The sequence below is a fragment of the Lepidochelys kempii genome, chromosome 5, assembly GCF_965140285.1.
Source record: "Lepidochelys kempii isolate rLepKem1 chromosome 5, rLepKem1.hap1, whole genome shotgun sequence".
NCBI lineage: Eukaryota > Metazoa > Chordata > Testudines > Cheloniidae > Lepidochelys > Lepidochelys kempii.
The window spans coordinates 135,598,235-135,624,454 of NC_136384.1; the positions used below are offsets into that span (position 1 = coordinate 135,598,235).

A 26,220-nucleotide genomic window follows, 5' to 3' on the forward strand; every position below is an offset into this window, starting at 1 on the left:
TGTTAAGTGAAGGGGTAAATAACATTTTCTATTCACTTTCTCCACACCAGTCATGATTTTACAGACCTCTGTCATATCCCCCGCTTAGCTGTCTGTTTTCTAAACTGAACGGTCCCAGTCTATTTAATCTCTCCTCATACGGAAGCTGTTCCATATCCTTAATCATTTCTGTTGATTCCCATTCCTGAACCTTTTCCAGTTCCAGTATACCTTTGTTGAGATGGGGTGACCACATCTGCATGCAGTATTCAAGGTGTGGGCGTACCGTGGATCTATATAGAGGGAATATGATATTTTCTGTCTTATTATCTATTCCTTTCTTAATGATTCCCATCATTCTGTTCACTTTGTTGACTACCGCTGCACACTGAGCTGATGTTTTCAGAGAACTATCCACAGTGACTCCCAGACACTTCTTTGGAAGCCCCAGTCTAAATCTACATGTATTTGATTATTTCTCTAGGAGTACTGCAGCATCCAGCGTGTTTCTAGTCCACACCATATGTTACTCACTAGGAATATCATCTCCTCAGCCCTTGGTGCCATGCAGCCAGCAGCAGCCACAACATTGCTGCAGTGAGTAAAATAGATTCCTTAACAGAAAAACACCAGGAACAGAGCGTGGCACAGAAATGTCCATTATTTGACTAGCAGCTGAGCGCACCATCGGCAGGATGCAGGGAACGGAGTGCCGTGGACACGTACAGGCCACACAGTTGTCAGCTGCTTTCCACATCGAAGGTCAGAAGATAAACTCAGTTAAACTGGAATAACCAACTGCCGTGGGTGCCTTGCACAACTGCCTTCCAGCACACATTCAAAGGAGAGAAATTGCTGTTGCTCCCAACAACAGGTGAGGGCTGTTCTGAGCAGCCTCCTCACAGAAGAGTCTCTTCATTATTTTTCTTCTCGGTACCCATAGGAGAGAACAGAAAGCTCCTTTTCACAACAGCATCTGCCTCTGCTGTACACTAACCCACAAGCAGAGTGACCCAGCAAACTGGCAAACAGGAGCTAGGCAGCATTTCTATTGATTCTTTCTAAAATAGCCCAGCAGCTCCATCCTGCCCTATGAGATAACATGTAAAAACACAACACCCACACACGAGCAGAGTCAGATATCACACAATGTACCACACATGCAGTCACAGGACATAGCCAGAGTCAGTGGGAAATTGCTGGAAAAACAACTTAAATTTGCAGGGAATTTTCTAATCCTCCCCAATCCCTCTACCCACTTTAGGGTGAATGTGTTAGCTCAGTAAAGCAGCAACAAGAGGTAACGGTGGCTGTAGTTACACTCAGCAGCCAAGTCAAGTGAGGGCTCTAGGAGGCGAAGGCTGGTTCAGTGGCTGAGGTGCTAACCTGGGACTCAGGAGACCCAGCTTCAATCCCCTGCTCTGCCACACACTCCTAGTGTGACCACAGGGAAGTTCCTCATCTATAGCAATGGGGATAACAGTACTGCCCTTCCTCCCGGAGGGGGGATAAACTGAGTATACTGACTGGGAGGAGCCAAGTAGTGGGGCAGGAGAATTACATATGGAACAAGTATGCAGACTTCCCATCCTGGAGAGAGTGACTGAGGTGACACCCAAACTGGTCACTTGAGTTTTACCTGCAAAGAATTTGCCCCAGTGTTTTTAAAGACTGCCTAATCCCAGGAATGTGGGCACCAAAGGAGGAAAGTGCTTTCAGGGGGTTACATGAAACGGATGGTCATCTCACTCACAGGCCTACTGGTGCATTCTACAACTCCTGGAGTGCCTACCCCATAATGCCCCGGGGCTTTCTAAACATGAGGTATGGCATTGTGGGATGTAGTTTGGAGAACCAGATAAGCTGGTGGGGTAATGACACATGTGGCTTCCATTGTTGATTGGGCTAGGTCAGGTAGACCTGACCTGAAGACTTCACCCCAGGTGTTGCAACACACTATGACCAGTGCTTGTAGATTACATGGCATGACTGTTGTGTGTAGATGCAAAACATCAGACGGACCTTGCAAGCTCCAGCTCTCCTAATCAATTGTTCATTGTAAGATCTTTTTTATCTCCCACAGGCAAGGCACAGCTGCACGTTTATTTATCCATTTTAATAGATGTTGGCATGTGGATGGCCCAAATTAAGTTCACACTTCATTGAGGTGAACAGGCCAAAGGTCAGGGTCACAAGTGTGTTGATGGTATATGTTCCACTGAAGACAGGTAATTGCCTCATTAACTGGGATTGGCAAAATGTATCCATTTACATTGGGAGCAGTTTAAAAAAAGACGAGATTTAAAAAAAACAATAGACCATAAAACTGCTGCTCTGCATTTTCCATCCCCGCTCCAGTTTTCCACTGGCTCTGGTTATACCCCAGACACTTTACAAATACCGTTTTTCTGACTTCAGTCCAACATTAATCTGGTGCATTTCAGACAGCCAAGAATTGAATGGTGAAGATGCAATGGATTCATGCCTGAATTGCATTGCACTGAAAGGAAGAAGTTTGACATTACCAGTGCAGCAGCAGTAAGGGTCAGCGCTCCTCTCTCTTTCTATGAGATGCAGAGTACAGAAGAGCACGTAGCTGGAGTGCAAGAAGCAGATCACACAGTAATTTTCCTTGCTTCAGTGACTGCTTTGCTATAGACACGATTAACAAGTAAAGATAAAATTTCCTCACTAGAAGGAAAAAAAAAAGAAGAAAAAAAAAAAAAGGAAGGATGGATGCAAAGGGAAGGACAGACAAGAAAGAGAGAAAAGCAATTGTCAAGACAGCAGAGAAATAAGAACGTTTTTTCCTCCTCTACTTCTGTCAAAGCACCCACATTTCTGTAACCGCCCCCGACACCGCTTTCCCCTCGCCCCCTCGTGGCGTAGTGCCACGGACAGTTCTCTGTGTTATGGGCACAATGGTTCAGAGACGTGCAGATCATGTTGAGACTTGTTCACGTTTAGACTTCAGCACAGGAGAAGGCAAGCATTTTAGCTGCAAATTAGGTCACGTCAGTTACTACCGCTAATCACTGCCCTGCTGTAAAGGAGAGACTTGCAGAGCATGAACTGCACCTCTCTCGGGTTTGTATACTCAGTATATTGGCACGATGTCTGTTTAACTCTTCGCGAAGGGGGCATATTTTAAACTAGCTAATTTATGTGCAGGTTAATTTTAGAGCATATGTGAAATGCCCTATGGTATAGTTCAGTCCCCATGACCGGGCAGTGCTCGCCTTCGTTGCCAGGGACACTAACCATTGGAGATTAGCTCCAGTGGTGCTATCATCACTGTGATGTGGATATCTGCTCACTAGCAACTAGCCCAAGACCACAAGTCATTTTTCAAAGGCCTCTGAAAAGCTATTATGTGATATAAGATAATTACAATGAGCAGTAACCACTGCTATGTGCGTAGGACTGAAATCCCATATTTTAAACAAGATACTGAACACGCTAATACAAAAGATAAATTAACATATGAAGCTTAGAGCAACCCATGACCATTTATTAGAAACGACCACACACCACTAACTTATGACTTTCCAAGTTATGCAAATGCACCCAACTTGTGAAACTAACAAGTTGATGAAAGGAGCATTCTGGCTGATGAAAGTACATAATGCAGAGGCAACCAGCTTCATCCCCACCCCAACACGTGTGTTTTCAATGCGGATTTAACCAGAACACTAGTATCACTATATGGGCAAACAAAATATATGCATGTACGCAGTGCATCCTTAGTGCAATAAAATACCAACTTCATGAGCTAGGGATGGCTGGGTATTTACGCCACCATTTGTGAGAGGCGTGTGGTCTTGCACGGCTCAGTCTGGAGAGCTGCACTCTAAACTGCCATTTATGCTATACTGCAAAGGGGATCTGCAGAGCAACTTCAGGGATAACATTTAGTATAGTTAGTTGAGCATGTTATTACCGGTTGTAGAAAAGCTGACTCAGTCACCAGTATGGTCTGATTTTCAAGCATGTTACATATATATACAAAAATGATTTGAGGGGAATTAATGACAGTTCATTATTTTAGCTTGGATCATAATCTGTTATTTGCAGTTGCATAGCAGCTGTAAATAGAACGCTCTGCCATCACAGAAACATGAACAAAGTCATAGCAAGCCCAGCAGGTAAGTATTAACACTCCTTAGGTCAGTATCTATCCTTATTTCAAATGCACAGCAATCCATTGCTTGAGGCATGGAGAAAAGTTCAAACCTTTCTGCTGCACCTGCACACACCAACTGATGTTGACTTTAGATATCATCCATTGTTTCTTGCAGTGTTGTTGTAGCCAGGTTGGTCCCAGAGTATTAGAGAGACAAGGTGAGTGAGGTAAAGCTGATCCAGCAAAAGATGAAAGCTTATGCTCCAATACGTCTGTTAGTCTATATGGTACCCCAGGACTCTTTGCCGCTTTAGAGATCCAAACTAACACAGCGACGCCCTCTGATGCTTCACCCACCTTGTCTCTCTTGACTCTAGAAACAGTTATGCTCCAGGGAGTGTGCTGCCTTTCAGCATCGCACAGGGCTGGGATCAAAAACTAGACAGAGACGCCGTGTTAATATCTATGTGCCAGATCTCAGAGACACTTCACTGGCACCCTTCGGCGCGAGAGAGGTGCCCTTTCATCACAACTAATGCATTTTTCTCAACTTCTTTAAGCTTTTCAATGTGTGCACGATAGCCAATCTATTTTGGAATCATGGCATATGCTCAAGCCAGTCGTGTTGTTTGGAGAGGGACATAGGCAGGGCTAAAAGGCAAATATATTGGAAGTAACACCAGTAATTTTTTTCTATTCCATTTACTTGAAATGGACAATTATTTGTCTACATCTATAAGAGATCTATGTTCTAGCCACACGCAGGACAGTTAGTTCACTGTTCCTATTACTGTTACTGGAGGTTATCTGGGTATCTGGCTTGCATCATACAGGCAGTCAGACTAGGGATCTAATGATCCCTTCTGGCCTTGGAATCTAAGGCTGAAAGTCCTGCACAAGCTGGCGATAAGTGTGTCCTGGTGGAAATAAGATGAGGCTGTATTACTGAAAGTTCCCCTCAAAGAGTCTACTTAAGCAGAAGTTACTCACAAGGCATTTGCCTAACTTGAGAAGTGGATCTCAGTTCACCATGGAGAAGAATTTTACTAAAGCTATAAAAGTAACTAGCACAAGTGTTTGGATTTGTTCGCAGATTATGCAGTGAAGGTTCCTGACTCTTCACTCTTTCATTTTGCGCATTAATCTCAACCAGCAAGCTGGTTACTGGGTATAAGCCAACTGCACCTTTGCACGGGAGTACTGTAGCCATTATTCTGCAAATGTATGCATGTCCCAAGTCCTTACCTGATTGATGACATACACGCCATAGTCAAGCTGTTGCCTTTGAAGGATTGGGTGGAGATAATACAGCCAGTACTTCAGATGCTCATCACGGTTCCTGAATGGTATGATAATTGCTACTTTTTGAAGTGCTTTACAGTCTTTTGGAACATACCGGCCTCCTTCTCTCACTTCAGGGTTTATCTTCTCAACTTCCTCAAGATTCACAGGCTGGGAAAATTCCACACGCAGTGCACCACCTGGAAAGGACCAGGACAGACAGTGAGTTTGCAGATTCCAAAAGGCCCACACAATTCCCTGTAAAGGTTTGAAGAAACACAGTGCTTTTATAACCAAGGATGGGGACATGGTTGGGTTTGGATCTGAATAAAATCCTATGGACATGAAAAACTGCCCCCTTAACCAAGCACATCAAAACCAGCTGCACAATACAGGAGCAGTGTGAGACCCAGCCCCACTCAGGGAAGACTCACACTTCAATGTGCTTTGGATCAGGCCTCAAATTTGTATCTAATATTTACTGGGTCTGAAAGTCCTCAGACCTACCATAGGTCACTGGCTCCTGCATGGAGTAACAACCCAGCATGCACTCTGCAACACTCCACTTAATCGCTACCCCAGTGCGGGTCTTACATGATTTAAAAATAATCTCCTTACTCCAAGGACTAACCATATGCAAAACTAACAAAACCCCCTTTTAGCTTAGAATGCCCACAGAGCAACTGAAAGTACACCCACCTTTAAAGTTCCTGTTCTAGAAACATTAAACAAAGCCATATTTGCATTCAGGCTGGCAACTCCAGCGCATGGTTTCAGTGGAATAGGTTTGGAAAGTGCCATGGTAGTCTGCCCTGAAGCAGGGCTTTCAAACCGAGAGGCTCATAGGCAAACATGGCTATCGTATTAGCATTGCTTCAAATAAGGCCACACATGGCTCAGAATGGCAGCTGAACCCCACTATGGCGCAAGCTGAACCCCATGGGAACAAGCCAGTCACAGAGGGCATGACGCCCACGGCAGGGGTTGGTCAAGGGCTTTGAATGAAAGCGAGTGTGTGTGGGGGGGGGAGAGAGAGACACATGACTGAGACTGGGTAATCGCTAATGAAGAAAAGTATCCCGACGACAAAAGCCAGGCTGCAGGCTCTGCCAGTCACCCCTTGCCAGGGTGTTGTGCCCTCCTCAGCACAGAGGCCCGTCCTGGGACTGAGGCTGGGGCTGACCCCTCAGTGCTGGGGAAAACTCCGTCAGCTCAACTGCTGCAGACCCTGGCCTGTCCTTTTCTGCGCTGTGACGTTACCATAGTCCAGCAGGATTTTGAACCATTGGGTTTGCCAGAATGCTGCTCACCAAGACATTGCAGCCAGCGCAGGAAAGGACCCATCATGTTCAGTGTTATGCCAGTTACACCCTAACGTGCAGCCAAGTCTGGGCTACACCTGAGCCCAGACAAGGCCTCAGACATGCAACACAGCAACGGTGTCATCAAAACGATGGGGTGGGGGCACCAGCCAAGTCTGCAGCCGCATACTGGAGAAGCATGGATTATTTTTCATCAGGCGGTTTCTCAGTAGCAGCTCTCTGCTCTGAGACAGTCCTGCCCAGTCAAAAACAGATGCAGGGGAAATCCGGGAACCTCTCAAAAGCGTGAGAGCAGCCCAGGGCGTGGGAGCCCCTGGGAACAGAGGCCAAAGTCTCTTGGGGGCTGCCCTGGAACCCTCAGAGCGGTGTTCTTTGACAGGAGCACCTGGCAGTCCTAAACTAAAGCACAGAGCACTGTGCTCTGAGTGTCAGTGGGGTGTTTGAGTTAAAGGAAGAATTCGGAAAATGTCAGCTCTTCCGTCGGACAGTGTAAACACACCGCGGAATGGGGCTCAGCTTTAGCTAAACACTACTGGCATGTCCTTCAATTTAATCATTTAAAGGCCATCTGCACTTCATCCAAAGCACATAGGTTTTTTTGGAGAGATGTTAGTTTCAATTCACATTTGGATGAGCATAATACCAGACCTATGTACACACACACCCACCCCTTTTTCATCCCAAGATTTAATTTAATAAGTGAGAGCTCCATGCCCACGCTCACCAGCACGTGCTGCCACAGGGGAAAGCCCTCAGCGTGTGCACAGCTGGGGAAATTACTACAGACCAAAGCTCATCCTCACAAAGCATCTTCATTAGATGTATAGAGCATGACTGGTAAGGAGGAAGGGCGTAGTTTTAAGAGATAAATACAGATAAGTAGCTGTTAGAGTGAGTTTTGTCTATCTTTACATTAATGCACCATTCATGTATAGTGATATCATCACAATATGACTTTACTTCTGGCCTGTGGCCTTTTTCTTGCTTATTGAACTAGAAGGAGTTACTTCTGCTTCAGGCTATACTCCTACATCCAGTGCCATGGAAGGGGTGATGGGGTCAGGGTGGGGATTGTCAATACTCTCCATTAGCCAGCAAGGTCTCTGTAATAGGGCATCTCACCCCTTCAGGGCTGGGGTAGCCAACTCTCATTATACAGTGAGCCACACCTGGGAGAGAGCAGGGCACTGCCCTATAACAGAGGTCCCCAAACTGTGGGGTGTGCACCCATAGGAGGGCATGAATGTTCAGGGGGGCGTATCTGGGGCCCAGGCCAGCCCCCATGGGGGGCAGGGAGGGAGCACCACCTAGATCTGCTCTTGGCCCTGGCTGCCAGCCCCGCACTTGCCCCCACCCCCAGCTGTGGCCACAGCCTTGGCCTCCTTACCCCTGCCCCTGTGTGACGTTACACTCCATATTCTTCATAGAAATATTGTTATGATATGAATATGGCATAACTAAGATATGTTTTAGGTAATATGGGTCATGTGAGATATCATTGGAAAGGTTATGATTTACTGAATGTGTTTATCTAATTTGTACGCATGTATCCTTTCTGTATCTAAAATTGGGAATATTGGCTATGTAACAACAACAACAACTACTGTGTGTGTACTTGGGGAACACCCACCAGATAGCAGGCCATCAGCCTCGATGGGCCATTAGAGAGAAACAATAAGACTTTGAAGATACTAATCTCTCTCCTTCCTGAAAAGCATCCTGGGATGTTGCTTTGATACTAGAAGGTCATGTGGTCATGTCACCTGGTACTAAACACCATCTTGGACTTCTAGTGATTTTCTACTATAAGGATGGGGAGGTCAAGACTGGGAAATAAAAAGGTTCCCGCCTTATGTAAATTCTATTTAAGGCTGGGGAGTTGATCTTGGTTCACTCTTCACTGAATCCCCATCCAAGATGGAAAGATCTGAGAAACAAAGACACGGGGGGGGGGCAGGCTGGAAAAGGGATCTGGTCTGTGAATATGGTGTCTGAAGATTTAAGCTGCAAGCAGGGTAGCTAACCTTCAAAAATTTCTGCAACCTGCCCAAAAACAACATTTAGGGTGAGAAATTACTTTTTGAAACTAGTCTGTTTAACATCGTAAGCTTAGTATGTTGTTTTGTTCTGTTTGTTATCCCTTATAATCACTTAAAATCTGCCTTTTATAGTTAATAAAAACTTGTTTTTGTTTATTATAAAATCCAGTTTGTGCAATTTATAACGGGGGGGGGGGCAAGAAGTTCTGCATATCTTCCTCCACATTGAGTGTGGGGGTGAATTTATGAGCTTAAGTTGCATAGATTTCTCTACAGTGCAAGACAATATTGTTTTGGGTGTACTTCCCAGAGGGGGAGCTGCATTTGAGTGCTGGGCAATTTCCTAGCTGAGTCTTCGCATAGAGGGCTGTTTGCAGACTGTGTGATTCTAGGGCTGGTGTGTCCCTACCTGTGGGTGTGTTGCCAGAGGCTGGAGAGCCTGATTCAGCAAAACAGAGCGAGGGAGTCCAGGCTGGTGGAGCAGGCAGGCTCAGTGAATTCCAAGTACATCAGGTGACACTCTGGAAGGGGGGTCCAACCCATCACACATCCCATCCTGGAGCCACAGCCCTGCTCCCGGCCCCAGTTCTGGAGGGAGGGGGGCACAAACAGGAGCAAGGGGGACGTGAGGTAAAAAGTTTGGGGACCACTGCTCGCCCCTGCAGCAGGAGGCTGCAATGCAGCGGGGAAGCTCAGGAAATGGTAGAGAGACTACGGAGTGTGAAAGGTTCCTGCAGGAAGACCCTGAGACCAAGAGAGCTCTGAGAGAGGGGCTGCAGTCAATAGGAGGTTCCTGTTAGAGACCCTGACTGAAGTCAGGCCTATGCTACGCATCTACCTCGGTGTACCTACCTCCTCGCTCAGTGCTGTGAAAAATCCACCCCCCAAGCAACGTACTTACATCGACCTAACGCGTCATGCAGACAGTGCTATGTTGGCGGGAGGGCTTTTCCCGCTGATATAGTTACTCCACCTCCACGAAAGACAGTAGCTAAGCCTCTCATGGAGCTCCCCTATCAGCTTCCAGTGTCTTCATCAAAGTGCTGTGCTGATGCAGCATTAATCGTGCAGACCTGCCCTGAGAGAAGGGGCTGGGCCTGCAAGGGCTGTGGACCAGAGGGCCGAAGAAGGCAGAGCTTCAGCCAGATAAAGCCTGAGAGATTTTGAACTGGGACCTAGGTCTGGGGTGCCCCCAAGTAAAGGGAGAGAGTGACTGAACTGGGTTGTGGCCTGGAGGGCCAGTGTGCAAATACTCAATCCCTGGGAGCCCAGGAGGGCAAAGTTGTAATTACTGTGGACTGAAAGTTAAGGGACCCAGAAGAGGTGAGAAACTGGAACAGGGCACCACAGAGTGACCTCCACCCAGGAGGCAGCTGGCCCCTCTACAGTCTCCTATTAGCGAGATGTCACTTACCTTTACAAAAGATACTACCGACCAACGACTAGAACACTGTGAAGCACGGTATATAACTAAAGTAAACCGTTTAGTGAAGAGCATGTTGTGACTAGAGATGACCTGCTGACAATGGGAGGGCGGGGGGCACAATTTAAAGGTTCAGCCAGCCCCAGAACAAGTCTCACACACACACACACCCCCATTAGATCCTCCCCCCTTCCCCTCAGCTTCCCCTCCCAGAAAGCAGCGGCCCCTCCCTGCAGCTCCCAGCTGTTGCTCCTGCCTCTATCCACAGGGCGCAGCTCGGGGGCTCCAACAGCTGCAGCACAGAGAGAGGGCCCGGCCCCAACATATGACTGAGGGGGGCCAGCAAACACTGGCAGAAATCTGGGAGGACCCCCCATATTGCCTCTGTTGTGATGGTCTAACTTTGCTTTTTGTGCCTGTTCTCTTACGCTCTAGTTCACCAAGTCCAGTCATTTACAATGGGTCTCCGAATTCCAAGTGCGGCTAATTGTTATATCACCAGAGCTTCCCACACAGAAAACACCAGCAGGCTTCACCTGTCCTCACCTGTTCGTCTGCAAGAATCAAAACCGGTCCTCTACCCAAACCCCATTCTGTATCGTTGTGTTTAATAGAACATGACACACAGGCACGGCTTGATGTTTTTCCTTGCGTTTCCCTAAAATGTCTGGGAGGAGAGGAGGACTTGTGGCACCTTAGAGACGAACCCATTTATTTGAGCATGAGCTTTCGTGAGCTACAGCTCACTTCATCGGATGCATGCCGTGGAAACTGCAGCAGACTTTATATACACACAGAGAATATGAAACAATACCTCCTCCAGTTAGTTTTCCAGGTTTAAGTGTGTGATTCTAAGAGCATGTCAGTACCAAAGGGCTCACTGGTATCAGGTAGTGCGTCTCAGCTGGCCTGACCAATTCAGGGTACCCCAACTCACTAGGACTATAATCTGAATTTAAAAAGGTGTCATGTAGTATGTAACTAGAAAAACTAATAACGCACTGACCTTCAATATTCTTGTGTGATATACGTACATGGTGTGTGTGTGTTAAGAGTTATGGACATACGCTGGAATGACGACTAAAGCGTGTTTAAGCCAGGCACGTCAGGGAGTTGGTCAACAGGTCTGCCCTAGACAAAGGAACATGTTTGCTCCTCTGACTAGCCTAGTCACCAGGCAAAGACAATAAAGGTCCACTTAGGTAAACCAAAAGCTATCGAGTTAACAAATGGGGGACCATGGCGTCTACACTCAGCAGTAGAGAGAAGCTTGGTCTGAGTTTTACTTTTCAAAGAATCCATTGCAAAGGTTTCCTGATCTATCAAGACAGGGCAGCTGAACCTCAAGTACTAAGCAATTGAGTCAGTTGATTTGTCAGGCACTAATATTGTACACCAAGTGTATTGAGCGAGGCGATTTGTGAAAGCCCATCACACACTGGGATAGCAGTGTGAAATGTCTTTATTTAAACACTGCCTGAGGAATTACGGATACTCACTGGTATTAGGCGTTGCAGTCTATGACCAAACACAGGGAGAAACAGGCTTTCCCCCAGACAAGGAGAAGGCAACTACCTCCAATGAAATTAAGCAAAGAGTGACCAAAAACAAGGGAAGCCCTATTTACATATGAATCAGCAGGGGGATGGGAAGTCCACAGGAGGGGAAGAATAGCATGACATCATCCTGTCTCTTGTAACAAGGTCACTGAACTTTGGAAGATATACACAAGGACAGAAGCCATCTTCGGCATCCCTCACTAGATAGAAACAAGGGTACAGAGCTCTTGCAAGCTGAGAAAGATGGGTCTTTCAACCAAGGGATGGAAGGGTTCGGGTGGAGTCAATCTCTGAAAACTGAATATAGGTGAGAAACCAGCTTAGGCAAAGATCTTTCACCTTGGAAGAAAAGGGAAACCAGCACCTCGTACTTCTGTGGGTGGTCCCGACTGAGGGAAAGTCAGCCATGGCTGGGAAGAAGGAAGATTGGTGAGAGAAATCATCTTGAACAAAGTCTACTGTACCTTGCTAGATTGAGATCTGGTCTACACTACAGACTTACATCAGTATTACTATGTCATTCAGGGGTGAGGAAAATCTACCCCCCCGAATGACATAGTTATACTGACCTAACCCTCGGTGTAGACAGCCCTACGTCAACGGGAGAGCTTCTCCCTCCAACATAACTACTGCCTCACAGGCAGGTGGATTAACTTTGGCAACGGGAGAGAGCTTAGAGCATCGTCATGAAAGCGCGGCGGCTGCACGGGTGCAGCGTTTTTAAGTGTAGACCTGCCCTAAAGGTTAGATGCATGCGTTCACTTCTGTTTCCTTGTGACCCTTTCTAACTTTGTTTTTACTTGGCACCACTTAACCTGTGTCTTACTGCTAATCCATTTGTTTTATTTTTACTATATACGAGCTCCGTGCAGTGTTTGCAGGGACGGGTGTATTTACCTCCGCTAAGTTAATAATCTGTAATGTACCTTTGTCTCTTTAAAGGAGTAACAAACTTTATTTTTCTCTAGCTGTCCAGGGCTGGACACTCCAGGTCACACAGTTCTGAGGAAATTCGGGACTGGGAGTGTGTTGGGATCACCCTGCTGGTGGAAGCCAGAGTGAGGCTGTAGACAGACTGCTGGGGTCAGAGCTGCTGAACCAGGGCTGACGAGCACACAGACACTCATGACCTGCACGCTGGTCAGCTGGCAGGGAGTGTCCCAGGCCGTCTGCTACATGAGCATTGCATTGTGAGCCACTCAGGGCTGCAGGGCAAGAGGTGACAACATCTCACTGGTCTGGACTGCACTGTGGACTCTGAGACAAAGCAATTAATGATTAAGCTTTCAATATTTTAAGACTCATCTTACTTTGGCTATTTGAGGATTTTCTTATGAATTTCTCCCATTCTTTTCACACCTCTGTTCAGTTTGCCTCTCTATCACCCAGTTTCTCCAGTACATACTGCTGAAGCAAACTCCTTGAGCATGAGTGGAGCCTGCAGACTTGGGCTGGTTTATAGTTAAGCTTCTAGAATGAAAAGCAGCTTGTAACAAGAGTTAAAGAATCCACCCCCAACAGGAGAAGCAGGAAGAAGGAGAGCAGGTGGCTACATGGCAAGTTTGTGTCAATACATGACAATACCCATGGGTGACTCAGTGACATCTTGGACAGGAGTCACCTTGTATTCTACTGCACCTCTCCTGGGTAAACTGTCTCTCCATATGCTCATAGTCATTCACGCCCAGTCTCTAAACAACGTGTACCCTCACATACTCGATGCATGCAAAATACCCAGATAACACTTACCCAGAAGTGGCTGTATTGCTTAATTGGCAGCTACATTTCCTTTTGTGACATCAGCCACAATGCGCAGCTAAGCCTAGGGGTAGGGGAAAAGGAGAATTCTAGTACAATCTTCTCATACTGACTGCATTCTCAGAATAGCTTCTGCCTCCAATCTCTTCTGCATAGTTTATTTGAACTCTTTCATTCAGTGTTACATAGAAACCATTTCATACATGATTCATTCTCTCTCTCTCACCCTCCCTCCCCATCTGACTAGCATAGATGCAGAATCCACCTCAGCCAGGGCCCAACCACTTCCCTTTCTCACACACTACTCTTTGTGGGCGTTTTCAGGGTTGCTCTCATGGATTCACCTACTCCACTCGGATGAAATGCGGAGAAATAAAGCAATCACAAGGTCGATACTAAGGAAATACCCAGCTATTTTCACTTAAAACTAGGTGGTATAGCAGGCTACAGTTCATCCAGACATTTGGAAGAAGGTGGGGAGGGGAGATAAAACAAAGCCACTTAACCCACCCACTCCACCCCAAGAATCAATGCTGCACTGCGTCTTTCCTCGGTGTTTGGGTGGCCCTAATGCTGTGACGCTCCAGGAGTTGTAACTGGGATCCCCTGTCATTGCGAATCCCCACAGCATACGGCCTGCTGCTAGGTCTCATCACAGGCCACAGAAGATCATTGTCCTCACCACCAGCACTTTTATTAGAGGTAACCGCATACGCCCCAGCTCTGCAAACCCATGAAGTCCAAATGTAAAACTAAACACACACATGGTGTTTGCAGGACTGGGGCCTTACATGTGAATACACAGGAACAGCCGCCCACTGCTCATACAGAAAATATGTTTAAGATACAAACAAATCAGCCTCATCATGTAAACGTCTGTATGCATTTTAAGGGCCACCCTGATTTCTTAGTGGACTGATATCATACCTGGGTCTTAACACCTGGCAAGGGCTAAGTTCCCTGTAAGCTGCACATCTGCCAATTACGCCCCGTGCAGGGGCTCAGGGCTGCAGCGGGAAGAGACGCCCCTCCCCCAGCCCAGACCTGCCGCGGTGGGGAGACGCACCCCTCTCCACCGGACGCCAGCCCCAGTGCGGATGTGCCCCGGACTTGCCGTGCACAGGGGAGAGGAGCCCCTCCTTTGGCCCAGCCCAGCCCCACCGTGGGTGAGAGGGCTGGGGGGAGTCCTCTCTCCCCACCGCAGCCTGCCCCCCAAACCCCTCATTCCTGGCCCCACCCCAGACCCTGCACCCCAACCCTCTGCCCCAGCCCTGAGCTCCCTCCCACACCCTGAACCTCCCATCCTCAGCCCCACCCCAGAGCCTTCACCCCTAGCTGGAGCCCTCACCCCCCTGCACCCAACTCTCTTCCCCAGCCCTGAGCCCCCTCCCACAGCCCGAACCCTCATCACCCCACCCCAGAGCCTGCACCCTCAGCCAGAGCCCTCACTCCCCAACCCTCTGCCCCACACTCTGAACCCCTTGGCCCCACCCCCACCACATGAATTTTGTTCTGTGCACGGATATGAAGGTCACGTATCACACCTCACCTCCATATTGGTGCACAGAACAAAATTCATTCTGCACATGGACATAAAAAATCAGAGGAAACACTGGATAAGTGCCATTTCAAAACCCTCCAAACCCTTCTGTACAGTCCAAGGCTTTTAGGGTATGTGATCAAACACTCGTGGCTGGCCCGGGCCAGCCGACTTGGGCTTGTGGGGCTTGGGCTAGCAGGCTGTTGAAGTGCGGTGCAGATGCTCAGGATTGAGCCTGGGCCCGAACTTCTGCACTGCAGTTACATAGCCCTGCAGCCTGGGCCAGCCGCGGGCTTTCAAAGGCAGCACAGCCATCCCCATAGACATCTGTGCTCGCCTCACAGACAGTCTGGCCAAGCCGCAAGGCAATGCAGGAAACAAACCTGAGAAGAGAGGCCCCATCAGGAGTGGAGGCACATCCCCTCCACGCGTTCGGGGAAGGGGTTGGAAGAGGCAGGGCAGGGCCTCATGGAAGGGGTGGAGTGGGCACGGGGCTGGGGGCAGCGCGGGGGGACATCAGTGATGCAGCCCTCGGGCCAATGTACTCGTTCTCACGCGGCCCTTGTGATCATTTGAGTTTGAGACCCCTGGTCTAGGAAGTCTTACCAACTGCCATGCTGAGACCTAAATCCCCCCAGAGACTTCTCCTGGGCATTTTTCCGACTAGGGAATTTTCAGTGATTCCCAGTTCCATTTTTCAGATATTCAGATATTTAGCTAAAGACTTCGATCTCTTAGGCTGCTAAGAATGAGCCAGCTTCTCCCTTTGCATCACCCAGCAAGGCAGAGAAGCCACACCCCTCTTCCGAGAGGCTCCCTCCTCCAGACCATGCAGGGGAGCAGAAAGCTCCCAAGGTCAGTGATGCCTGGGCTCTATATTCCTGTATTGCCCAGAGACTCTGTGCAGGCATCTCTTCCGGTTCAACAGAACTCACGTGCTGGGACTCTCAACATTATACGAGGCTTCATGTTAACTTGTCAATATACTGAGAATTATACTCTGTAAAATGCAACAAACGCGGTGTTTACAAGAGCTGCAGAAAAGGATACCGCTTGACATGAACGAATCACATTAAAACGCCGTGAGGAAGCCAGACAGGAGCAGATGTGGTCTGAAGAGCTGGTTTGGTTGTACTAGTTGCTGAGCAACAGGAAGTGACTTTTCAAATAGGGTGACAGGTGAGGCTTGTGCAAAAGAACAGAGACATAGTGGCTGAGATGCACTTTGCAAAATACAGCTGGTGTCTACAGGGAGAGTGTGCAGGGGGGGTTGTGAATTGCAGCACACACCAAAGAACTGTGTTCTGCCTGCCCAGCGTGGATGGTGCTGGTGTGAACTAAGGGATACCTAGCATGCATTAATGTAGTCCTCTTTCCAACCTTTTAGTTCATGCCAGCAGTGTCCACATGGGCAGTCAGTGTGCAATTCTCACCCTGGTAGTTCCTCACTGTGGAGCAGTGTAGAGAAGCCCTAAGTGTGCTGTGCTGACCCAAAGCAGGTGGCATGAACTGCTCACCTGTGTAAGGGAGCTGGGAATGGGTCTGCAATGAGAGGTTGAGGATGTGGGCTGAGCAGGTCTGGGCCAGGAACCCTAGAGCAGGTGGCAGAGGCTTGAGCTAACTCTGTTCTCTTACTGTTCAGGTCTGTACTATAAAGCCAAACCCCAGGTAGAGGAGTTTGGACTCTACATAATGTGTAGACCTTGTTCTAAAGCAGACTGGGAAATGCCTTCCCCCAGAACCCATGCCATTTGTATTATCTTTATGACATTCTTAACATTTGTTGATAGCAAGCACTAGAAATTTAAGGTACATTAACCCAGGTGATTAGTGCCAGGTCTAAGTTACACCCTAGCCTTGGTGTGAGTGGCCACACAGCAAAGCCCTGCCCTGGTGCTTTACTCACTTGCGTGTGTCATTAGGACCTCTGGGGGAATCAGTCATGCTCCATTGCTTCCCAATGCATTTTTTGTTTGCTGCACCTTACACTTGGTCATTTTCCATTCAGTTGCGTTTCAAAGGCAGTAGTTTCTAGACAGTAAACTGTACAAGTATCAGCCCCAATGTAGCAAAGATGGTCAAAAGTTACAGACAAGGAAACCAGAAAAAGAAAAGCACAATTGTTATAGGACAAACTAAAACAACCTGTAACCCTAATGAGAAAAAGCAAAGAGTCTGGTATACTATTTCTGAAGAATAATTTGGAACTATTTTTGTTGTTTAAAACATTTACCCACCCCCACCATCCTCAAGGAAAATAAATCCACGATATTTAGGAAAACTGGCAATGCCTGTTTAGGAGGGTCAAGAGTTGTGCGACCTTCAGCTACATATTTTATTCCAGTACCCAAGATAGTTTGTGTCTAGGAAGTTAAGTATATTAGTTGTACCCTAGTGCTCAAAAGATGGATAAAAATCCATCAATCTTCTTTAAAAAAACCTGATTTTAGAAGTTACATTAAATACATTTTTCTTTTTAAAAATAAACCTATTTAAAATTAAAATGATGACAACCTAAGTTAAGGCCTAGGTTTACTATAAACTATTAAAATAATTTAAATAAAAATAATACTCAAGCAGCACATATTTGCTGAGCAAGTTTTAAAGAAAGTCAAAACACTGAACTGATGGACATCACTGGCTCAGCACAATCTGGTTCCAAATGCTTAAGTGCTAAACCAGCTTTTGACAGCAGTATTCTCTCTGCACTTGCAGAAGAGGCTATTTTCATTTCTATTTATTCAGCTAGTTCAGTTCCACAACTCTCTCATTCAAAGTTGAGAAACCAACTGGGAGTTGAAAAAGCAGGAAAGCTGGTTTTCCACTTCCAATCTCTGAAATAAAACATGGTGTGAGAGTATGAGATCAACTAGTTCTAAAACCTTGGAGGACATGGGAACCAAACAAACAGTTCAATTCATTCACTACAGTTAATACCTCCTGTGTTTAATAAATCAGTTAGTTTAAATACAAGACATGTTTTCATACTTACTTATTTTACTTATTTATATTATCCAGCACATTTAAGGTAGTTGTATTTAATAAAAAAGAAACTTAAAATGCTGTTTTTGTGTATTTTGATTGAATTCTAGTGTCTATCCAAATGTAACTTGACACAAATCGCAAGTAAAAGATTCGCAAAAAGAAAAGGAGGACTTGTGGCACCTTAGAGACTAACCAATTTATTAGAGCATAAGCTTTCGTGAGCTACAGCTCACTTCCTCAGATGCATATCGTGGAAACTGCAGCAGGCTTTATATATACACAGAGAATATGAAACAATACCTATTCCCACCCCACTGTCCTGCTGGTAATAGCTTATCTAAAGTGATTTCCAGCACAAATCCAGGTTTTCTCACCCTCCACCCCCCCACACAAATTCACTCTCCTGCTGGTGATAGCCCATCCAAAGTGACAACTCTTTACACAATGTGCATGACAATCAAGCTGGGCTATTTCCTGCATAAATCCAGGTTCTCACATCCCCCCACCCCCATACACACACAAACTCACTCTCCTGCTGGTAATAGCTCATCCAAACTGACCACTCTTCAAGTTAAAATCCAAGTTAAACCAGAACATCTGGGGGGGGGGGGTAGGAAAAAACAAGAGGAAACAGGCTACCTTGCATAATGACTTAGCCACTCCAAGTCTCTATTTAAGCCTAAATTAATAGTATCCAATTTGCAAATGAATTCCAATTCAGCAGTTTCTCGCTGGAGTCTGGATTTGAAGTTTTTTTGTTTTAAGATAGCGACCTTCATGTCTGTGATCGCGTGACCAGAGAGATTGAAGTGTTCTCCGACTGGTTTATGAATGTTACAATTCTTGACATCTGATTTGTGTCCATTTATTCTTTTACGTAGAGACTGTCCAGTTTGACCAATGTACATGGCAGAGGGGCATTGCTGGCACATGATGGCATATATCACATTGGTGGATGTGCAGGTGAACGAGCCTCTGATAGTGTGGCTGATGTTATTAGGCCCTGTGATGGTGTCCCCTGAATAGATATGTGGGCACAGTTGGCAACGGGCTTTGTTGCAAGGATAAGTTCCTGGGTTAGTGGTTCTGTTGTGTGGTATGTGGTTGTTGGTGAGTATTTGCTTCAGGTTGCGGGGCTGTCTGTAGGCAAGGACTGGCCTGTCTCCCAAGATTTGTGAGAGTGTTGGGTCATCCTTTAGGATAGGTTGTAGATCCTTAATAATGCGTTGGAGGGGTTTTAGTTGGGGGCTGAAGGTGACGGCTAGTGGCGTTCTGTTATTTTCTTTGTTAGGCCTGTCCTGTAGTAGGTAACTTCTGGGAACTCTTCTGGCTCTATCAATCTGTTTCTTTACTTCTGCAGGTGGGTATTGTAGTTGTAAGAAAGCTTGACAGAGATCTTGTAGGTGTTTGTCTCTGTCTGAGGGGTTGGAGCAAATGCGGTTGTATCGCAGAGCTTGGCTGTAGACGATGGATCGTGTGGTGTGGTCAGGGTGAAAGCTGGAGGCATGCAGGTAGGAATAGCGGTCAGTAGGTTTCCGGTATAGGGTGGTGTTTATGTGACCATTGTTTATTAGCACTGTAGTGTCCAGGAAGTGGATCTCTTGTGTGGACTGGACCAGGCTGAGGTTGGTGGTGGGATGGAAATTGTTGAAATCATGGTGGAATTCCTCAAGGGCTTCTTTTCCATGGGTCCAGATGATGAAGATGTCATCAATATAGCGCAAGTAGAGTAGGGGCTTTAGGGGACGAGAGCTGAGGAAGCGTTGTTCTAAATCAGCCATAAAAATGTTGGCATACTGTGGGGCCATGCGGGTACCCATAGCAGTGCCGCTGATCTGAAGGTATACATTGTCCCCAAATGTGAAGTAGTTATGGGTAAGGACAAAGTCACAAAGTTCAGCCACCAGGTTAGCCGTGACATTATCGGGGATAGTGTTCTTGACGGCTTGTAGTCCATCTTTGTGTGGAATGTTGGTGTAGAGGGCTTCTACATCCTGCTTCTACAGCCTGCTGCAGTTTCCACGATATGCATCTGAGGAAGTGAGCTGTAGCTCACGAAAGCTTATGCTCTAATAAATTGGTTAGTCTCTAAGGTGCCACAAGTCCTCCTTTTCTTTTTGCGAATACAGACTAACACGGCTGCTACTCTGAAACCTGTCATTATGCAAGGCACTGCATTTAGCCGTATGGAGTGGAAATCTATCAACTGCATGAAAAAACTTGTACAGATACAGACAGACATCATCTTCCTTTCCAAATGCAAACAGATGGACATCGTACCAAAAGGACTGAAGGTAAAAAATCCATTACAATCTACATACCACACAGACTATGCTGACAGCTTGTGCCGCACGCTCTCAAAGAAACTGCGGAATCACCTGATCAACATCCTCTACAGCAAACAGGGAAAGATTAAGAATGAGCTCTCAAAAATGGATACTCTCATAAAAAACCAACCTTCCACACAAACTTCCTCGTGGCTGGATTTTACTAAAACTAGACAAGCCATTTACAACGCACATTTTGCTTCTCTACAAAAGAAAAAGGACACTAAACTTTCTAAACTACTACATGCTACAAGGGGCCACAGCAATGGTTCCCTCAACCCACCTAGCAATATTGTTAACCTATCCAACTATACTCTCAGCCCAGCAGAAGCAGCTGTTCTATCTCGGGGCCTCTCCTTCTGCCCCTCCACCCCCACGAACATGATACAGTTCTGTGGTGACCTAGAATCCTATTTTCGACGTCTCCGACTCAAGGAATATTTCCAAAATACCTCTGAACAGCATACTAATCCACAGAGGTCTCCCTACCAACACTACAGAAAGAGGGATTCTAGGTGGACTCCTCCTGAAGGTCGAAACAGCAGACTGGACTTCTACATAGAGTGCTTCCGCCGACGTGCACGGGCTGAAATTGTGGAAAAGCAGCATCACTTGCCCCATAACCTCAGCCATGCGGAACGCAATGCCATCCACAGCCTCAGAAACAACTCTGACATCATAATCAAAAAGGCTGACAAAGGAGGTGCTGTTGTCGTCATGAATAGGTCGGAATATGAACAAGAGGCTGCTCGGCAGCTCTCCAACACGAGTTTCTACAAGCCATTTCTCAGTGGGATCAGAGGGTGTTACCAAAAGCAACTACAGCATTTGCTCAAGAAACTTCCTGAAAAAGCACAAGATCAAATCCGCACAGACACACCCCTGGAACCCCGACCTGGGATATTCTATCTACTACCCAAGATCCATAAACCTGGAAATCCTGGGCGCCCCATCATCTCAGGCATTGGCACCCTGACAGCAGGATTGTCTGGCTATGTAGACTCCCTCCTCAGGCCCTACGCTACCAGCACTCCCAGCTACCTTCGAGACACCACTGACTTCCTGAGGAAACTACAATCCATCGGTGATCTTCCTGATAACACCATCCTGGCCACTATGGATGTAGAAGCCCTCTACACCATCATTCCACACAAAGATGGACTACAAGCCGTCAAGAACACTATCCCCGATAATGTCACGGCTAACCTGGTGGCTGAACTTTGTGACTTTGTCCTTACCCATAACTACTTCACATTTGGGGACAATGTATACCTTCAGATCAGCGGCACTGCTATGGGTACCCGCATGGCCCCACAGTATGCCAACATTTTTATGGCTGATTTAGAACAACGCTTCCTCAGCTCTCGTCCCCTAAAGCCCCTACTCTACTTGCGCTATATTGATGACATCTTCATCATCTGGACCCATGGAAAAGAAGCCCTTGAGGAATTCCACCATGATTTCAACAATTTCCATCCCACCACCAACCTCAGCCTGGTCCAGTCCACACAAGAGATCCACTTCCTGGACACTACAGTGCTAATAAACAATGGTCACATAAACACCACCCTATACCGGAAACCTACTGACCGCTATTCCTACCTGCATGCCTCCAGCTTTCACCCTGACCACACCACACGATCCATCGTCTACAGCCAAGCTCTGCGATACAACCGCATTTGCTCCAACCCCTCAGACAGAGACAAACACCTACAAGATCTCTGTCAAGCTTTCTTACAACTACAATACCCACCTGCAGAAGTAAAGAAACAGATTGATAGAGCCAGAAGAGTTCCCAGAAGTTACCTACTACAGGACAGGCCTAACAAAGAAAATAACAGAACGCCACTAGCCGTCACCTTCAGCCCCCAACTAAAACCCCTCCAACGCATTATTAAGGATCTACAACCTATCCTAAAGGATGACCCAACACTCTCACAAATCTTGGGAGACAGGCCAGTCCTTGCCTACAGACAGCCCCGCAACCTGAAGCAAATACTCACCAACAACCACATACCACACAACAGAACCACTAACCCAGGAACTTATCCTTGCAACAAAGCCCGTTGCCAACTGTGCCCACATATCTATTCAGGGGACACCATCACAGGGCCTAATAACATCAGCCACACTATCAGAGGCTCGTTCACCTGCACATCCACCAATGTGATATATGCCATCATGTGCCAGCAATGCCCCTCTGCCATGTACATTGGTCAAACTGGACAGTCTCTACGTAAAAGAATAAATGGACACAAATCAGATGTCAAGAATTGTAACATTCATAAACCAGTCGGAGAACACTTCAATCTCTCTGGTCACGCGATCACAGACATGAAGGTCGCTATCTTAAAACAAAAAAACTTCAAATCCAGACTCCAGCGAGAAACTGCTGAATTGGAATTCATTTGCAAATTGGATACTATTAATTTAGGCTTAAATAGAGACTTGGAGTGGCTAAGTCATTATGCAAGGTAGCCTGTTTCCTCTTGTTTTTTCCTACCCCCCCCCCCCAGATGTTCTGGTTTAACTTGGATTTTAACTTGAAGAGTGGTCAGTTTGGATGAGCTATTACCAGCAGGAGAGTGAGTTTGTGTGTGTATGGGGGTGGGGGGATGTGAGAACCTGGATTTATGCAGGAAATAGCCCAGCTTGATTGTCATGCACATTGTGTAAAGAGTTGTCACTTTGGATGGGCTATCACCAGCAGGAGAGTGAATTTGTGTGGGGGGGTGGAGGGTGAGAAAACCTGGATTTGTGCTGGAAATCACTTTAGATAAGCTATTACCAGCAGGACAGTGGGGTGGGAATAGGTATTGTTTCATATTCTCTGTGTATATATAAAGCCTGCTGCAGTTTCCACGATATGCATCTGAGGAAGTGAGCTGTAGCTCACGAAAGCTTATGCTCTAATAAATTGGTTAGTCTCTAAGGTGCCACAAGTCCTCCTTTTCTTTTTGCGAATACAGACTAACACGGCTGCTACTCTGAAGTAAAAGATTATCATCTAGTAAATAAAAAAAAGTGTAGTTCATCATTTTCTAACATGAGTATCTGAATAAAGGCATGTTAAGCTACATAACTACTTCAATAAAATGTGTATAGATATAATATATCCTCTTGGTTAGCACAAGAAAGTACAACATTTAGTGTCAAAGCTATGCTTAGCCGCAAAGGGACTTGTTTTAATCGTTCCCAACCAATGAGAATCAACCTTGCTTCAGGAAAAAGAACTAAAAAGTACAAATGCAATACAAGATTAACAATTTCCTAATTTAAATCCTGATTCAAATTGGTGATTTAAATCAATCCACCCTTATTGCTCAGATACCCAGATGTTTGCTACTTGCAGGAGCTCTTTAGAAAATTAGGGTAGTTTTGTTTCATTATTTAAGTGGCCAATAATCTGTCATGACTTGAAATTCAGCAGGAGTCTGGGAACCTAATGCCCCCTTCACTACCCTCTGCTTCCCATTTCTCTTTCCCTGCCACCCACTGATATAGTGGCATAGAGCCCAAAGCTGGGGCTGAACACTGTCTGGAAAAGGCATCTGCCAAAGGATTCTGTCAGACCTGCTCACCCCGGAAGGGGAGACCAGGCTGGACAAAGATCATCACAGAGCGAGCAGCAAGCAGCAAGGGGGCTCTAGACGAAGCCAGAACTAATTCCCAGACCCATCCACAAGGAGGTGCACTAGTAGCAAGCAGCAACCCTGTTACACCAACAAGACACGGAAATCCCCGTGGCTCGCTGTCTTACTGACTCCCGCCTGGGGCTGCATCCACGGCTCCCTGCCAACGGCCCCCTAACCTACGCCCTCGCCAGGCTCAGGGAGAAACGGCTCATGCCGACGTAAAATGCAAAAACAGTGAAGCAGATGCACAATTCTTGCTCTTGCCCTTGATGATGCAAGGAAGGTTTCATTTATAGATCTGAAGTATCAGATTCCTCTTTGGTTTGCTGTTCACCTCTAAGGAAGCAGCACGTACGGCAAGTCCTGCTGGAGGGACCTGACCTGCCTGGCAGGCGTAGGCCCACTGCGCACGCTTGGACAGATAACCCTTCCCGCTGTAATGCCCCAATACTGCAGCTAGATCCCCGCCCCCACAGGGGCACTGCAGATCTGGTTGCAGGATCAGGGCCTAACACAAGAGCCCCTTTTTGTGCTGCAGTGAGACTGCTGATGTTTAACCTACGCTAAGCCAGCTACATAACTACTTCAATAAAATGTGTATAGATACATACACATCTCCGCTCCGCTGAGAATGCACATGATGTGTTAGGCCACGTCTACACTGCACCTTCCATCGTTAAAACTTCTGTCGCTCAGAGGTGTGAAAAACAGCCCCCCCCCCGAACGACAAAAGTTTTAATGACGAAAATGGTGCGGACAGCGCTTCGTTGGCGGAAGATGCTCTCCCTCGACGAGGCCACCGCCCCGCACTGGGGGTGGTTTTATTTTGTCTCTAGGAGAGCTCTCTCCCGGCGACAAAGAGCGACTATCCTGCACCCCTTCCAACGGCACACCGTAATGGCACAGCCGGGCCGTCGTAAGGTGCGCAGTGTAGACGTAGCTGTTGTCCTGTGGGAATGCGTGCTGTTTGCTCTCTGCTGGCGAAGGGGCTAGGGGAGGTGGGGTGGCTTATAAGGGAATGAGAGGAAAAAATGCTGAATACGCCAGGGAAATGTGAAAATCCATACTATGTGGAAAAACAACAAAAGGGTATATCTGAGTTGTGGCTAACGTATCTTTGCACATAACTCCCCGTCCACCCTGAACTGTTCCATGAATTGACAGATTAGTCAGTAAACCAGCCTTGCAGACAAACCTGTCAAACCATTTTCAGAAAACAGAAACAGCAGGTGCATTTGAATGCCTTATTTGGACTAGATCATTTCAGGTTAGGTTAAGCGTTCATAGGAGGTTCTCAGAAGCGTCTGAATTTAGAACGCAACAACTGCTGGCTTACAGGTAACAGGGACTAGAGCATGGGGGGAAATCAGAGGGGGGAACCCCCCTTACTGCACAGGAGAGTGGCTGTTACCAGATGCAGAGAAACTCAACTGCTGAAAGGCAGACTCACAGCAGGCAGGCTGAATTCAGGAGGCGTCACAGAGGGAAGTCATTTAATGTGTGGGGAAAACAGAAATGGCAGAAGCAAAATGAATTGTGGGTAATTGTCAATATTCTGTTTCGCTGTTTCACAAAATTAGTTGATGGAAAAATAACAAAACACCCATTCAAACAAAAAGCCCGCAACTGGCATGTCGTTCAGTTGGGCTTGAAATACTGACCGCAGTGTTATTTCTATAAGGCGGCGCTTTTGGCAGGAGAAGAAAAGGGTTTCCTCTTCGACCTGCAGCTAGGAGATGCAGGTAGGTCATCCGAACAGTTCTTGTGTCAGCCTAGCTTCTGCCTCTTGAGGGGCTGGGTTTACTACAGCCCTTACCAAGACCCCTTTCCCCACCGTAGCAAGTGTCTGCTACACCTCAGCTGTAGCCCCTGCAGTGTAGACATACTGCAGCTCCAGGGCTTCTGCTGTGGCTCTCAGGGGTCCCACGAGCAGCCGTGGGATTGAAACAGGCCAGAGACAGCCGGTAGGGAGCTCGCAGCCGCTGCTGTGCATCCGTGACAGCCAGCTGTACAGACCTGATAACTCTGAAAACTACTAACTACCTTGTCTCTACTCGGATTGCATCTCCAGTTAGCGGACTCCAGATCAGAGCATGGCTTTTTTTTTGTAGTGAAGACAAGGTCTCAAAGTAAGCTTGTGGCTGTCAGCTCGTGAAGGCCAGTTCTGGCATTCCCATTTTCTCTACAAAGACATAAGAATCAGAAAGGCCCAAGGGGATTTCACCCCCCTCAAACTGCAGGTCTGGTCA

General features: G+C 46.9%; 1 protein-coding gene across 3 annotated transcripts in view; it reads right to left on the bottom strand.

Moving 5' to 3' along the window:
• The window catches only part of B4GALT1 (beta-1,4-galactosyltransferase 1), a 64,895-nt gene that overhangs the window by 17,422 nt on the left and 21,253 nt on the right, over positions 1–26,220 (bottom strand). For all 3 annotated transcript variants that reach the window (XR_012159188.2, XM_073346035.2, XM_073346034.2), the window contains exon 2: positions 5,348–5,583. Coding sequence is in view for 2 of the 3 variants with exons in the window: in XM_073346035.2 (XP_073202136.1) it covers positions 5,348–5,583 (236 nt within the window). In the remaining variant the exon portion in view is untranslated. The remainder of the gene's footprint in view (positions 1–5,347; positions 5,584–26,220) is intronic.